This window comes from Marmota marmota, unplaced genomic scaffold, assembly GCF_001458135.2.
Source record: "Marmota marmota marmota unplaced genomic scaffold, marMar, whole genome shotgun sequence".
NCBI classification, from domain to species: domain Eukaryota; kingdom Metazoa; phylum Chordata; class Mammalia; order Rodentia; family Sciuridae; genus Marmota; species Marmota marmota.
Window position 1 is genome coordinate 34,451,763 of NW_026000229.1, and position 15,742 is coordinate 34,467,504.

The 15,742-nt window shown below is 35.8% G+C and overlaps 1 protein-coding gene, 1 long non-coding RNA gene and 1 other non-coding gene across 7 annotated transcripts in view; 1 reads left to right on the forward strand and 2 right to left on the reverse strand.

Annotated features, from left to right (window-relative positions):
- The window catches only part of LOC107138149, a 100,289-nt gene that overhangs the window by 78,191 nt on the left and 6,356 nt on the right, over nucleotides 1-15,742 (forward strand). For 3 of the 4 annotated variants that reach the window (XR_007343800.1, XR_007343801.1, XR_007343799.1), the window contains exon 3: nucleotides 6,844-6,949. This is a non-coding gene — a long non-coding RNA (uncharacterized LOC107138149). Of the gene's footprint in view, nucleotides 1-6,843; nucleotides 9,515-15,742 lie in introns of those variants that run through there. The other variant, XR_007343798.1, reaches the window with a different exon arrangement.
- Golm2 (golgi membrane protein 2) overlaps nucleotides 1-15,742 on the reverse strand; it is a 101,200-nt gene that overhangs the window by 65,617 nt on the left and 19,841 nt on the right. For both annotated transcript variants that reach the window (XM_015480714.2, XM_015480716.2), the window contains exon 2: nucleotides 573-627. In XM_015480714.2, coding sequence (XP_015336200.1) covers nucleotides 573-627 — 55 coding nt within the window. The remainder of the gene's footprint in view (nucleotides 1-572; nucleotides 628-15,742) is intronic.
- On the reverse strand, nucleotides 6,836-6,950 carry LOC125613422. The gene has a single exon (XR_007343996.1). It is a non-coding gene; the product is annotated as a small nucleolar RNA SNORA38 (small nucleolar RNA).

The window sequence follows — 15,742 nt, forward strand, 5'->3', positions numbered from 1 at the left end:
TAAAAACACTTCCTATTACTTCCTATTACTTCATGAAAGAGAAATAAGTCACTTCCTATTACTTCATGAAAGAGAAAAGGTGTATATGTGGGTACTACTAAAATTAGTATTTTTATTTATTATATATTTATCTATCATTCAGGTTTCTTTCTGGTTCCAGAGAATCCAAAGCACTAAGCTTGGAGGGCCTGTCCAAAGCATCCCTGAATCTGAATATGTTATTTTAGCACATTAGACCCAACACAGAGAAAACACTCATCTTTTCTACAGAAATTCGATGGCTTCTAAATCTACTACAGTTCAATTTTCTTTCAGGATTCTTTGAATAACATTTTATTGCATGAACTCTGTCTACATACAAGATTAAGACACAGATCTCAAATTTTAACTTATATTTACAACTTAAAAAACAACATTAAATAATTTTTTATTATATATTAGGATAAAGGGATAAATGTTTTGTCATCAGAGGAGCTTTGTTCAGAAAATTCTCTCATTTACCTAACTAGTATTTCTTAATTCTTGAATAGACTTTTAATAATCTCTATCTTTAATATAATGAAGTTTCTTACCCTTTAAATGATGTATGTCTGCCATCTGATATGATATGTTGTTCTGTAGTTTAACCTGAAAAAAATTAAGTTTTCATTTTACTAAAGAATACAGTTTTCCTCATATGTATCTCTTTTTGTTCATGATATTCATTTTGTGCTTGATCATAAATGCAAACAAAAACTGATTATTTATACCCTATCTCTTTTCAAAAAGAAATGATATAAATTCTAATTTTATAATGCTTCTTTTAAATTTGCATGAAAATATTCACTTTACTTGATATACAGTGTAACAACTTTCAAAAGTTCGAAAGTATACCAGGCACGATGACTCATGAGTATTATCCCAGCAATTTGGGAGACTGAAGCAGGAGGATAGCAACTTTGAGGCCAGCCTCAGCAACTTAGAAAGGCCCTAAGCAACTTAGAGAGACAAAACCAAAAAAGACTGGGGAAGTGGCTAAGTAGTAAAGCATCCCCTTTAGAACCAGGTGAAATCTATTCTTCAATCAAAAAGCTAGTGACTTTCAAATTCAAAATGAAAGTTTATCCATAAACAAGTAGCAGGAGAAAGCTGAACTGTTTTGAAGCAAGAGTCAGAGTCTAGGAGTCCCATTCCACTCTAGATTTCTAAGAGGTTTGAAGAATGAAGTTTAAAATGTTGATATGCAGTCATATAAAATGAATGAAGTCCTAGTACATGATAAAACATTTGAATACATTATATATGCTGTGTGGAAGAGATCAGTCACAATGGACAAATACTGTCTGATTCCATCTATGTGAATTATAAAGAACAGACAAATCCACAAAGACAGAAAGTAAGATTAATGGTTGCTAAGGCCTGGGGGTAGGAAGGAATGAGGAATTTTTATTTTCCATGCTAAGGATCAAACCCAGGGCCTCATGCATGGTGAGGACACATTCTACCACTGAGCTATGTCCCCTACCTTGAGGAGTAACTTCTTAATGGGCATGGGATTTGTTTTCTGGGGATGAAAATGTTCTGGAATTAGATAGTAGTGATTATTATACAACATTATGAATATACTAAAACCCACTGAATTATATTTTAAAAAAGTAAATTTTATGGTGCATGAGTTGTATCTCAATTTTTTTAACATGAAAGAAAATGTTGCTGCATGCACTAGGGGGTACCATAAGGAAACAAGATAAAACAATGAAAAAACTCTATGTACTGAAGGAAGGAGCTCACTGCTTTGGAGAGGGAGTTAGGTAACTGGACAATTACAATATAGCAAAATAAATTATATCATTGGGTTCTATAGACATGATAGGAGAACTTAGTTGGGAAAGCACTTTAAAACGACCCTTGGGGGAAAAGAGGAAACATCCTAGAGATGATGACCATGGCTGAAATGACTCCTGCAGAAAGAACAGTGTTTAGCCCAATGGAAGGCAGAAGAAGTAAGGAGGAAAGATATTCGAAGCATGTCAAAACTTGAAGTGAAAAACACTGAATATTCTAGGAATTGCAAACAGTTCCAAGAAGATGGAACAGAAAATTTAGGGATATATGGTAAGACATACAGAAAGATAAACAAGGTCTATATTATAAAGGATCTGACAAACAATGTAGGTACATCCCATAGAATAACATGGTCAACTCTTTAAGTACTTTTAAATAAGGAAATGAAATGCAGTCTGAAGAGAAAACCAGAGGAAGCAAGATTAGAGGGAGAAAGATGAAAACAGAGACTATGGTCACAATAGAGTAAGAGAATATGTTGGTTAAGCCAATGGTGTGCAAACTATGGTCTGTGAATCCTTTTTGTAAGGATAACAAACTAAAGATGGTTGTTACAGTTTTTATTATTGTTTTGTTTTTTATTTATTTTTGCATTACTAAAGATTGATCCTAGGAGCTGGGATGTGGCTCAAGCGGTAGCGCGTTCGCCTGGCATGCGTGCGGCCCGGGTTCGATCCTCAGCACCACATACAAACAAAGATGTTGTGTCCGCCGATAACTAAAAAATANAGTGAGGAACAAATTAAGAGAAAAAATAAAAAAAAAAAAAAAAAAAAAGATTGATCCTAGGGTGCTTTACAGCCGAGCTACATTCCCAGTCCTTTTTAGATTTTGGGTACAGGGGATTAAACTCAGGGACACTCGACCACTGAGCCACATCCCTAGCCCTATTTTGCATTTGATTTAGAGACAGAGTCTCACTGAGTAGTTTAGCACCTCACTTTTGCTTAGGCTGGCTTTTAAACTCACTTTAAACTCAATCCTCTTACCTCAGCCTCCCGAGACACTGGGATTATAGGTACGTGCCACCATGCCTGGCCCTTTTTAGTTTTTAAACAGGGTCTTGCTAAATTGTTTAGGCTGGCTTAAAACTTGAGATCCTCGTGCCACAGCCTCTTGAGCAGCTGGGATTACAGGCAGGTGTCACCATGCCTGGTTTAGTTCATTGGTTTTTTTTTTTAATTTTTAGTTATTTATTTAAATTAGGTATATATGACAGCAGAATGCATTTTGATTCATTGTACACAACTGCAGCACAACTTTACATTTCTATGGTTGTACACAATGTGGCATCACACCATACGTGCAGTCATACATGTACCTAGGGTAATGATGTCCATCTCATTCCACCATCTTTCCTGCCCCCGTATATCCTCCCTCCCCTCCCTTCTCTTTGCCCAGTCAAAGTTCCTCCATTTTTCCCATGCCTCCCCCATCCCCATTATGGATCAGCATCTACTTATCAAGAGAGAACATTCGGCCTTCGGTTTTTTGGGATTGACTTACTTTGCTTAGCATGATCTTCTCCAACTCCATCCATTTACCTACAAATGTCATAATTTTATTTTCTTTTAATGCTGAGTAATATTCCATTATGTCTATGTACCACAGCTTCTTTATCCATTCATGTATTGAAGGGCATCTAGGTTGGTTCCACAGTTTAGCTAGTATGAATTGAGCTGCATTACTACAGTATGGGGATTTTTAAGTCCTTTGGGTATAGACTGAGGAGTGGGATAGCTGGGTCAAATGGTGGTACCATCCCAAGTTTTCTGAGGAATCTCCATACTGCTTTCCAGATTGGTTGCACCAATTTGCAATCCCACCAGCAATGTATGAGTATGCCTCTTCCCCCATATCCTCACCAACATTTATTTATTATGTTTTTTTGTTTGTTGTATTTTTGGCAGTGGGTACTGGGGATTGAATTCAGGGGCACTCAACCACTGAGCCACATCTCCATCCCTATTGTATTTATTGAGAGACAAGTTCTCACTGAGTTACTAAATGCCTCACCAATGCTGAGGATTGAACCCAGGGCCTTGTGCATGCAAGGCAAGTACTCTACCAACTGAGCTATGTCCCCGTGGTCTATATTCTTGATAACTTCCATTCTGACTAGCATGAGGTGAAATCTTAGAGTAGTTTTGATTTGCATTTCTCTAATTACTCTAAATACTGAACATTTTTTCATACATTTGTTGATTGAATGTATATCTTCTGTAAAGTGTATGCTCAGCTCCTTAGCCCATTTATTGATTGGGTTGGTTTTTTGTTAAGTTTTTTGAGTTCTTTATATATCCTGAAAATTAGTGCTCTATCTGACATGTGTGTGGCAAAAATTTGCTCCCAAAATATAGGTTCCCTGTTTACATCATTGTTTCTTTTGCTGAGAAGCTTTTTAGTTTGAGTCCATTCCATTTATAAATTCTTGATTTTTATTTCTTGCACTTGAGTTTTCTTAAGGAAGTTGAGGCCAAATCTGATATGATGAAAACTTGGGACTACTTTTTCCTCTATTAGGCGCAGGGTCACTGGACTAATTCCTAGGTCCTTGATCCACTTTTGAGTTGACTTTGTGCATGGTGAGACATAGGGGTTTATTTTCATTTTGCTGCATATGGATTTTTAGTTCTCCTAGCACCATTTGTTGAAGAGATTATCTTTTCTCCAATGTATGTTTTTGGCCCTTTGTATATTTGGACATAAATGTATTTATGTGGGTTTGTCTCTGCGTCTTCTATTCTATATCATTGGTCTACATGTCTATTTTGGTGCCAATACCATACCGTTTTTGTTACTATAGCTTTATAGTATAGTTTAAGGTCTGGTATTGTGATGCCTCCTGCTTCACTCTTCTTGCTAAGGATTGCTTTTCTGGGTCTCTTTATTTTTCCAAATGAATTTCATGATTGCTTTTTCTATTTCTATAAGGAATTATGTTGGGATTTTAATTGGAATTGCACTGAATCTGTTTAGCACTTTGGGTAGTATGGCCATTTTGACAATATTAATTTTGCCTATCCAAGAGCATGGGAGATCTTGCCATCTTCTAAGGTCTTCTTCAATTTATTTCTTGAGTATTGTGTAGTTTTCATTGTAGAGGTCTTTCACCCCTTTTGTTAAGTTGATTCCCAAGTTTTGTTTTGTTTTTTGAGGCTATTGTGAATGGGGTAGTTTTCCTAATTTCTCTTTCAGAGGATTCGTCATTGATGTATAGAAATGCATTTGAGGGCTGGGGCTGTAGTCCAGTGGTAGAGTGCTTGCCTCACACATGTGAGGCACTGGGTTCGATCCTTAGCACCACGTAAAAATGAATAAATAATATTTTTTTAAAAAAGAAATGCATTTGATTTATGGATATTGATTTTATATCCTGCTACTTTGCTGAATTCATTAATTAATTCTAGAAGTTTTCTGGTGGAGTTTTTTGGATCCTCTAAGTATAGAATCATGTCATCAATAAATAATGGTAGTCTGAGTTCTTCTTTTCCTTTGTCTGTCTAATTGCTCTGGCTAGAGTTTCAAGGACTATGTTGAATAGAAGTGGTGAAGGAGGGCATCCCTGTCTAGTTCCATTTTTTAAAGGGAATGCTTCCAAGTCTTCTGCAGTTAGAATGATGTTGGTCTCAGCTTTAACCTAGGTAGCTTTTACAATGTTGAGGTATGTTCCTACTATCCCTAGTTTTTCTAGTGTTTTGAACATGAAAGGGTGCTATATTTTGTCAAATGCTTTCTCTGCATCAATTGTTATAATCATATGGTTCTTATCTTTAAGTTTATTGATGTGATGAATTATATTTATTGATTTCTGTATGTTGAACCATAGTTTATTGTTGTTGTTTTGGAGCTGAGGATGGTAGCCAGGACCTTAAGTGCTCTGCCACTGTGCTATAACCCAGTTGTTAGTTTGTTTCAGATGGGTTTTTGTTTTGTAGTACTGGCAATTACACCCAGGGTCCCTTGCTAGGAAAACGCTCTACCAATGTCCTGTATTGACAGCTCTTTTTATTTTTATTTTTATTAAGTTGCCCAGGCTGGCCTCAAACTTGCAGGCCTTAGCCTCCCAAATAGCTGCAATCATTAGCATGTGGCACCAACCACACCTGGCCCAGTTGTTACAGTTTTTAAATGGGGAGAAGGGAAAAAGACTTTGTGATATATATAAATACATGAATTAAATGAAATTCAAATTTCAATGAAGATTTCATGGGAAATCAGTCACAACAATCATTTACATATTGTCTGTGGCTACTTCCCAGACATACTAGCAGGGACAGATTATATGGCCTGCAAAGCCTAAAGTATTTAATATCCATACTTTTTTAGAAGAAGTCTGCCAACCCATGGTCTAAACTAATAAGAACAGAGAGATAAATAAATGAGAAATATTAAAGTGGAAGAATGAATCCTCCTGCTGATTGATTAGATCAGAAAACAAAGAGATTCAACAAAAGAAATGTCAAGGATTATGTTAAGGTTTCTAACCAGATGTGGTGGCATAGGTCTGAAATCCCAACTACTCAGGAGGCTAACCAAGAAGGATTGCAAGTTAGAGGCCACCCTGGGCAATTTAGGGAAACCATGTCTCAAAATGAAAAATAAAAATTACTGGGGATAGAGCTCAGTATTGGAAAGAAAAAAAAAAACAGAAGGATGTGATGAGTAAGAATAGAATTCTCTGTAAAACAGAAAAAGAGAAAGAGACTTGTGGGTGAAGCGGGGAAATTATTTTTTCAGATCTGGACCGATTGACTTTGAGGCATTTCTGACATACCCAAGAAGAGATCTTCAGTACACAGTTGGGCATATGGGTCTGGAACTTGGGGATGATTGCAGAGAAATGAGCATGTAAAAGGTATTCAAAGCCATTGGAATAAGATCACTAAGAGAAAACTTCACAGGCAGCAGAAAAAACTAACAACAACAACTATTTGATCAATTATTAAGAACTGCTATCTACTAACTCTCAGCCTATGTTTACATTCTTTTTTTTTTTTTTTTTTCCCCTCTATGTAGAATGATTGATTGGAGTCCTGGAGGAGCAAGCTGGCCCCACACTTCTCCAAATCCACATTTCTTTTCCTACAAAGACTGGGAACCAAAGACACGCCTTTGTAGGAGGGTAAATGTTTACATTCTTTACTGATCTCTTTGTTCTCATGATTCAATTTCCTTTTGTATTTGTTGCCCCTGCAAAGAACATAACCTCCAAAGAACATAACATGTAGTCTTGTTTCCAAAAAGTGTATATTACTTGTTTTTTAACACATTTTTATGATACTATGTCAGCTTCTCAGTAATCTCTATTTTAAACCTGTTTCTGAAATTGCTAGAGGGATGCTATTCTTGAATGCACCAGATTAGACAAGGGAAGATGGGGGAAGAGAGAGGAGAGGAGAATAGGGATGACATAGAATGAATTGGACATAACTTTCTATGTTGATATGAATACATGACCAGTGTAACTCCACATCATGTGCAACCGCAAAAATGGAACCTTATACTCCATGTATGTATATCAAAATACATTCTACTGTCATGCATAATTAAAAAGAACAAATAAAAAATTATTAAAATAGAAGTCATGAATGGCATCGGCTTCCTTGGACTATCTCCCTTCTGCACTTATATACTTAAATAAAATTTTTAAAAGGAGGATAAGGATAAAGTCAATCTATAGACTACAAAAAAAGTAGAGGATTATATGGGGAATACTGCTTTATTCTTATCATTTCAATTTTCTCTTCCAAATTCTTTATTAAGAATGAAGATGTTGGGCTGGGGCTGCAGCTCAATGGCAGAGCGCTTGCCTAGCATGCGTGTGAGGCACTGGGTTCGATCCTCAGCACCAGATAAAAATAAACAAATAAAATAAAGAAGAATGGAGATGCTGATCTCAATATATTTAAGTTCTCACATTTCTAAAAACTGCCCTGGAACAATGTATTTTGCATGATATTAAAGAGAAAATCACAGCTTGTCTTAATGAAAGCCTTTATTAATCTAAGCATAATAAATTTATTTCCCACCACATTCCTTTGCCATATACAGTTATTTTTTTCACTTAGCTTCTTCACATCTCATTTATGGCAAATTGTTCCCTTGACATCTCATCTTCTCTACTTTTCCCATCAATCTTTCCTACAAGATTTTTACAAAAAATCTTATATTCAGTGCTTAACATTAATAGCAGGTACCAGTTCTCAGATTTCTCTCACTTCCTATTAATGCCAGTTTCATTCTGCTTATCAACTCACTTCCAAAGAGATGCTAAGAATGTGCTTAATGATTAATACAGACTCCAGTGGCTGTGGCCATTAAACCCACAAATTCCTTTCCCTCTTCAGCAATTTTTTTGTTTTGCTCACTTACAGAACCTAGGTGTCTGTTGTTGCATTATTTGCTCATCTTTTTGACACAATATTACAGCCACCTGATGACCCATTTCTTCACCTAAAATCCCCACCCCTCAAATTCTTCTCATGTCAAAACAAGTTAAAAAAATTCCTCAAACATTGAATATTAACTTGAGAAAACTAAATCTGTTTTCACCTACCAAATCCCCTTGCAAAAATCTAAGAAGTGGAAATCCGTGACTTATATTTTGGCTTTAAGCTTATGTTTGCTTGAGTCTGGTTATAAAGACTTCTCCTATTTGCTTTCTGATTTTTAATATTTGTTCCAATTTCTTCAACTCTTTTTCCTTTTATGCTTTTCATTAATCATATCTGCATACAGATAGGACTGTTTAGCTCTTTAATTCCTTTAGTTTTAACCATTCTCAAAGCCTTTACTTCCTTTGATATCTCCACCATCCCATCACCTCTAAAAAAAAAAAAAAAAAAAGCTTCTCTTCTAGTTATTCCTCCTATTACTTTTAGTTTCCTCGTATCCCAAAAGTAATTTGCTTATCTTCTAAATGAGTCTGCCAAAACTTCCCAGCTGTTGAAAAATTAATTTTAGTTCTTACTATTACCTAATGGAAAAATAAATTATTTTCACTTTGCCACACATACTCTTCTGTTGAATTGACAAAACTATAGGAATACTTTTCTTCTTTTCCTAAATATATTCCAGACAGGTGATAGCACAAAAACTCTAAAAAGTATAATTTAATCCATCATTTATAAAAGGATGCTCATTATCTGGATTCATTGGGGGTATTTTTAAATTATTATTTTAAGACCTTTTATTCACTTATAACATCCAAGATATTCTACTTATAATAGGCAAGAAAGATACCAAATAATTTTTTTCTTTCAAATTTACTTGCAGATGAGAGACAGATGTGGATAATGGGTGATTTGGCTAGATAGACAAATAGACCTTCACAAACATAGTCCATCCCTTGCCTAATTTTCATCTATGGCCAGACAGACTGCAATCCAAATTTCAATATGCCTGTAGTTGCAGCCACTCTACTCTGGAGGCTAAAGGAGGAGGGAGGACCACTTTAGCCCAGGAGTTCAAAGATAACCAGGGAAACATAGTGAGACCCTCTTAGGGAAAAATCTTTTCCAATGCTCAAAACACCTTACCTACACCCAAGTCTACTACAAAGAGCCACATAATTCGTTCTTTTTTTATGTAAATGTAAATTACAAAAATTTATTATTTTTTTTTAGTTTTATTGATTTCATTTTTTTAAATACTTGACAGCAGAATGCATCACAATTCTTATTACACATATAGAGTACAATTTTTCATATCTTTGAATATAGAGTATATTCATACCAATTCATGCCTGTACATGTACTTTTTTTGCATTATAATTCTTATTACACATATATACCACAATTTTTCATATCTCTGTTTATATATAAAGTATGTTGACACCCATACATGTACTTTGGATAATGATGTCCATCACATTCCACAGTCCTTGCTAATCTCCTGCCCCCTCCCTTTCCCTCCCAGCCCTCTTCCCAATCTAGAATTCATCTAATCCTCCCATGCTCCCCCTCCCTACCCCACTATGAGTCAGCCTCCTTATATCAGAGAAAACATTTGGCATTGGCTAACTTCACTCAGCATTTCTTCTCCAACGCCATCCATTTACCTGCAAATGCCATGATTTTTATTCTCTTTTAATGCTGAGTAAAATTCCATTGTGTATATATGCCACATTTCTTTTATCCATTCATCCACTGAAGGGCATCTAGATTGGCTCCACAGTTTAGCTATTGTGAATTGTGCTGCTATAAACATTGATGTGATTGTGTCCCTGTATTATGCTTTTTTGTAAGTCTTTTGGGTATAGTCCCAAGAGAGGGATAGCTGGGTCAAATGGTGGTTCCATTCCCAGATTTCCAAGGAATCTCCATACTGCTTTCCATATTGGCTGTACCAATTTGCAGTACCACCAGTAATATATAAGTGTACCTTTTCCCCACATCCTCTCCAACACTTATTGTTGTTTTTCTTCATAATAGCTGCCATTCTGACTGTAGTGAGATGGTATCTTAGAGTAGTTTTGATTTGCATTTCTCTGATTGCTAGAGATAATGAGTATTTTTTCATATATTTATTGATTGTATATCCTCTTCTGAGAAGTGTCTGTTCAGTTCCTTGCCCCATTTGTTGATTGGGTTATTTGTTTTTTCGGTGTTTAGTTGTTTGAGTTCTTTATATACTCTAGAGATTAGTGCTCTGATGTGTGAGGATTAAAAATTTGCTCCCAGGATGTGGGCTCTCTGTTCACCTCAGATTGTTTCCTTTGCTGAGAAGAAACTTTTTAGTTTGATTCCATCCCATTTATTGATTCTTGGTTTTAATTCTTGCACTATAGGAGTCTTATTAAGGAAGTAGGGGCCTAATCTGATATGATGGAGATTTGGGCCTACTTTTTCTCTATCAGTTGCAGGGTCCTTGGTTCAATTCCTAGGTTCTTGATCCACTTTGAGTTGAGTGTAAAACCAGATTTAAAAAAAAAAAAATCTTTTTTTTTTTTTTTTACTTGTAGATGGACTCAATACCTTTATTTATTTACTTATTTTTATGTGATGCTGAGGGTCAAACCCAGGGTATCACACATGCTAGGCAAGTGCTGTGTAATTGAGCTGCAGCCTCAGCCCCTCAACCAGATTTATACAAAAAACATTGTTAACTGGGGAAAATATGTGGGGACATCTGTGGTGCCACTGGTATAGGAATCACGGTTAAGCAGGAACTTTGGGAGATTTTTTCCCCTATCTGTTGGCCATGGTTTGAGGATCCTGTTTGTTATTGTTTTTTTGTTTATATCTATTTCTGGTCCTTTAAGACATAGGCAATAGTGTGTTGATCCTATAGATTGTTTCTTGGGAAAGATCTTGGCTGAATGGGCCACCTATAGATGTCAACGTATCTAAAAAAAAGATGATGTTTTACTATAACAATCTGGTCTTTGAATGGTTTCCTGAATTATTGTACAATCTTGCAGTTGTGAGTTGATCTGTCACAGATAAAATAAGTATTCTGTTTGTACAGGCATGTATGCCATTATATAATAAGGAGACTTAACAATCAAAAACTAAGTTGGATGCAAAAGGTGCTGCCTCTAATGTGTGAGCATAGCAGACACCAAAGGAGGATTGAAAAAAATATATACAGTATGTTATTATTAACTGCAGTCATCCTACTATGCAATAGAATGCCAAAACTTGTATCTAACTGTAACTTTGTATCTGTTGACCTACCACTCTCAACCTCCTCTTCCTCTCTAGTGTAGATTTTTCTCCTCCAGCAGTGCTGAGGATCAAAATCCAGGCCTCAAACAAGCCAGGTAAGCACTCTACCAGCTCCTTTAGATTTTTATAATGAAAAGATTCACAATATATATTTGGAAGATAAGAAAAAAGTAGGTCCAATATAATGTATAGATAAGGTCATTCATTCAACAATTATTTAAAATACTCCCCCTTAATCCAGTGTTTTACTTTGCATAGTTTCAGTTACCAACAATCTACCTGAATCCAAAAATATTAAATGAAAAATTCCAGAAAACCAATTCATGAGTTTTAAACTGTAAGTCATTCTGAGTAGCATGATGAAATCTCACAAGGTCCCATTCCATGCCACCTAGGATATGAAGCCAGTGTATCCATGCTGTACNTTTTTTTTTTTTTTTTTTTTTTTTTTTTCTCTTTCAACCCTGTGCTGACAGTCTCAGTACCATTTTTCAGCCTGGCCCCAGGCAACTGCAATTCAACCCGCTATGGTCAGGGACACCAGTTCTGGGATAAAGGAAAAATAAATAGATAGATAGATAGATAGATAGATAGATAGATAGATAAAACTCAAAAGCTGCCTGGTCTATAGAGAAATGGGCAAAAAGACCTGGCCTCTACTCTGCTTTTTAGCCACTCTTTGCTCATGAGAATAAAACTGGAGTTTGAGAACAGGGCTCAGTTTGCTGCTTCTGCTGATATATAACATACATGTGGGTTCTAGGTCTCACCGATTTTCTTTCTACGTTCTCATGAGTTCAAAGAATGAAATCCATGGATGATGGTAGAGGATAAAAATTTTAAAAATTAAAATTAGTTTTGAGTGAGAATTAAAAAATGAAACTCCCCTTCATGAGAGGGGCAAACTTGTGGAAAACTTTTCCATTTGAGTGTACTAGTCTGGGGACTTAAGGCTTCTGGATAAAAGCACTGCTCAGAGTCCATGCTGAATAGACATTAAAAGCATTGGGGCTAATTGTTGAAATCTAAGCTGTATGAATGCTGGGAAGGTACGAAAGAGACTTGGCCTATGACTTTCTATTTTGCTGTATGCTTTTAGTCCTCAAATCTGATTTTTTTTGCAACCTCCATTTGGGTTCACCCCAATTTCCATTTTCCCTGGCACTTAAGGGACAAAGGAGTAGACTGGAATGTATAACTTCACAAGGTTGCCTTTACATTTAGTGAAAAAAAAACAAACTTATCTGGTGCCATTACACTCATTGTCTGAGAATAAACTAGCCTATCTTTTACCTCTGAGCCACAACCACAGCCCGAACTAGCCTATCTTAATGAGGGGTAAAAATATTAAAATAGCTGCTAGTCACAAGGAAAGGGGCAATGGGTTCCAGTACTAGAAAGTAAAATCATAACCTGGGGAAAAAAAATAGTCTCCCCTTTTTAAGATCTGACAGGATGCCCTATTTGGCCAGAGTGCAGCCCTACCTGTTGCCCAAAAAGCTAAAATACAAGGGCCTCCCCATCTCCATGAATTCAAGCACCTATGTCTTGCCCCTGCTGATTTCTGTAGAGAGGTCCCTAAAAATCTTTGTATGGTCAATGTAATCTTCATTGGACAGAATGTCCTAGATACATACATATATAGAGAGAGAATCTCTAAGTACAATTGACAGTGGGGAACTCAAAGTTGACGGCATTATGATGACGATAAGAGAGACTGGTCAAACAACTATAATCTGTGTTCCAACCTCTTGAGCACAAACTGGAAGGAAAAAGATTTAAGGCACAGGTTTTTTTTTGTTTTGTTATTGTTGTTGTTGTTGTTTAAATATGCCAGATTGTCTGATCCCTCTCCTGGGATAAAATGAAAATTAAGTGTACAGATAACATGCTTACTCAAAAAATAACAACTTCATTTGCAAGTGTCTACCAGGAAAAGAAAACAGAACCTGCTCTGCTGGAGATCTCCTAGAAGTGAATAAGGCCTTTTAGGCCAGAGGGACCCTGAAAAAAGTGATCAATGTTTTCTTAACCAAGATTTTATTTGAGGAGGAAATAACTTGCCCCTGAGGAGGAGGAGATAACCGTTTAAGGAGAGATACCTTACTGGGGATTCTGGGGATTCATTCTCTTCTGGACTGTTAAAAATGTGAATTGAGTCAGTTTTCCAGATATCCTACTCTGCCTATCCTGCCTGTTAAAAAAAAAAAAAAAAAAAAAAAAAAATTGTGCAAGGCTTGAGCTACACAATATTAAAGTGTAATGTCCAGGGGCTGGGGTTGTGGCTCAGTGGTAGAGTGCTCGACTAGCATGCATGAGGCACTGGATTCAATCCTCAGAACCACATACATGTAAAATAAAGATTATTGTGTCCACCTAAAACTAAGAAATAAAATAAATATTAAAAAAAAAGTGTGATGTCCATTACTTTTAGGACTTTTCTTTGAGAAACAGATAACTTACAAGTTTGACCAGGCTTGATTTTTTTCATGAATAACCTAAAAATATGACTAGAAACATGTATATATCTAAAACTAAATGTTTGTTTGAGCCTTACTAAATGTTCTATAAAAGTTTATAAAATGAAAGTTCACGTAAGTTTAACCAATAAGTGTTATCTTTTATATATTGCATCTGGCATAAAAGGGCAACACTGCCATTTGAGAAACTGATATTAAATCTGTCTGCTTTAACTAAGTCTAGTTCTGATCATTAACACTGTTCCCTAAATTTATAAGAGACTTAAGGCCATTCTTTGATCCTTGCTAGTACTGCTAAACTCTGTAAACCTGTAATAATCTATGAATTCTGACTTTTAAACCTAGTTAATATAAGGACATCTGTGTAATGGTGATGCTAACTATTAGTTCTTTGTATATTAAGTATACTCATGTTCTTCTAATATTCAAGTTTTAAAATATAAAGCTTAGAAAAGCACTTTACCAAGCTATGTTCTCCAAACTAAAGTTGTCTGAAATGGTAATTTTAAACTTAAATAAAAAATTTAATTGGAGATTTCTTTATATCATTTAATGTTCTATAAAAGGATGTTATCAATAAGATGTATGTAAAAAAATTTAAATATTTATTTTTTCGTTGTAGTTCGACACAATACCTTTTTTTTTAATTCAAATATTTATTTTTTAGGTGTAGATGGACACAACACAATGCCTTTATTTTTATGTGGTGCTGAGGATCGAACCCGGGTCCCACCAGTGCTAGGCGAGCGCTCTACCGCTCAGCCACAATCCCAGCCCCACAATACCTTTATTTTATTCATTTATTTTCATGTGGTGCTGAGGATCGAACTCAGGGCCTCGCATGTCCTAGGCAAGTTCTCTACCACTGAGCCACAACCCCAGCCCAAAATGTGTGTAAAATTTTATGTTACTTTTACACTGGGTAAATGTATTTTTTTAAAAAGATAATGAGTGCCTGATCCGGTTAAAGGTGGATATTGTAAAACATGAAAACATTTTTACCACTTTTCCACAAAAAAGGGTTAAAAGTTCTCTAAGCTTTTCTTTGAGTCATGTTTCAGATGTAATAATGTATTATGTTATTTGTGAATAACATTACCTGAGATAAGGCTCTGCCTCCCAGCTTGGTCTATGTTAGAATGGCTCCAAAAGAAGCTAGACTTCAGCTCATGTAAAGTTGTGTTATTTGTTGTAAAAATTAGTGATCTCAAACAGGGGATATAAAATATAACTAAGTAAAGTTTCAAAAATTTAAAAGTCATTTTTCTTGGTTCATAGCTATTACACAAACCGAATGTTTTTTCTCTGTTAATTTCATTTTGTATTTTCCTTGTAAACTTCGTTAAGTGTTGCCTGTTTGTGTTTTGCAGAGGTACTGCTTCTAAAAGAAAAATAAAAGAAAAAAAAAAAATTCGGGTTAACTTGGGAGAATAAGCCATCACCTACAGGACAAATAGTATATAATGCTAACTTGTAGTACTAATACTAACCCAATTAAATGAAAGGGGTAACTGTAAAATTACAGATATTAAAGCTATAACCTGTTACTCCCTCTCTAAGACTGGTGAAACTGGCTTGCTGGGTATTTAAAACCAAAAATTTGGAGACCAAAGTCAAGGAAATAAAAGGGCAAAGGAAAAAGCAGCCAATATTTGGCCCTTGCCCTCTAAAGTCAGCCAACACCGAGAAAATGATGGGACCCCTCTAAGGGCTCTGAAACTCCAGTGAGTCACCTGATCTGAGAAAGAGGGAGATTGAGAGGACCGT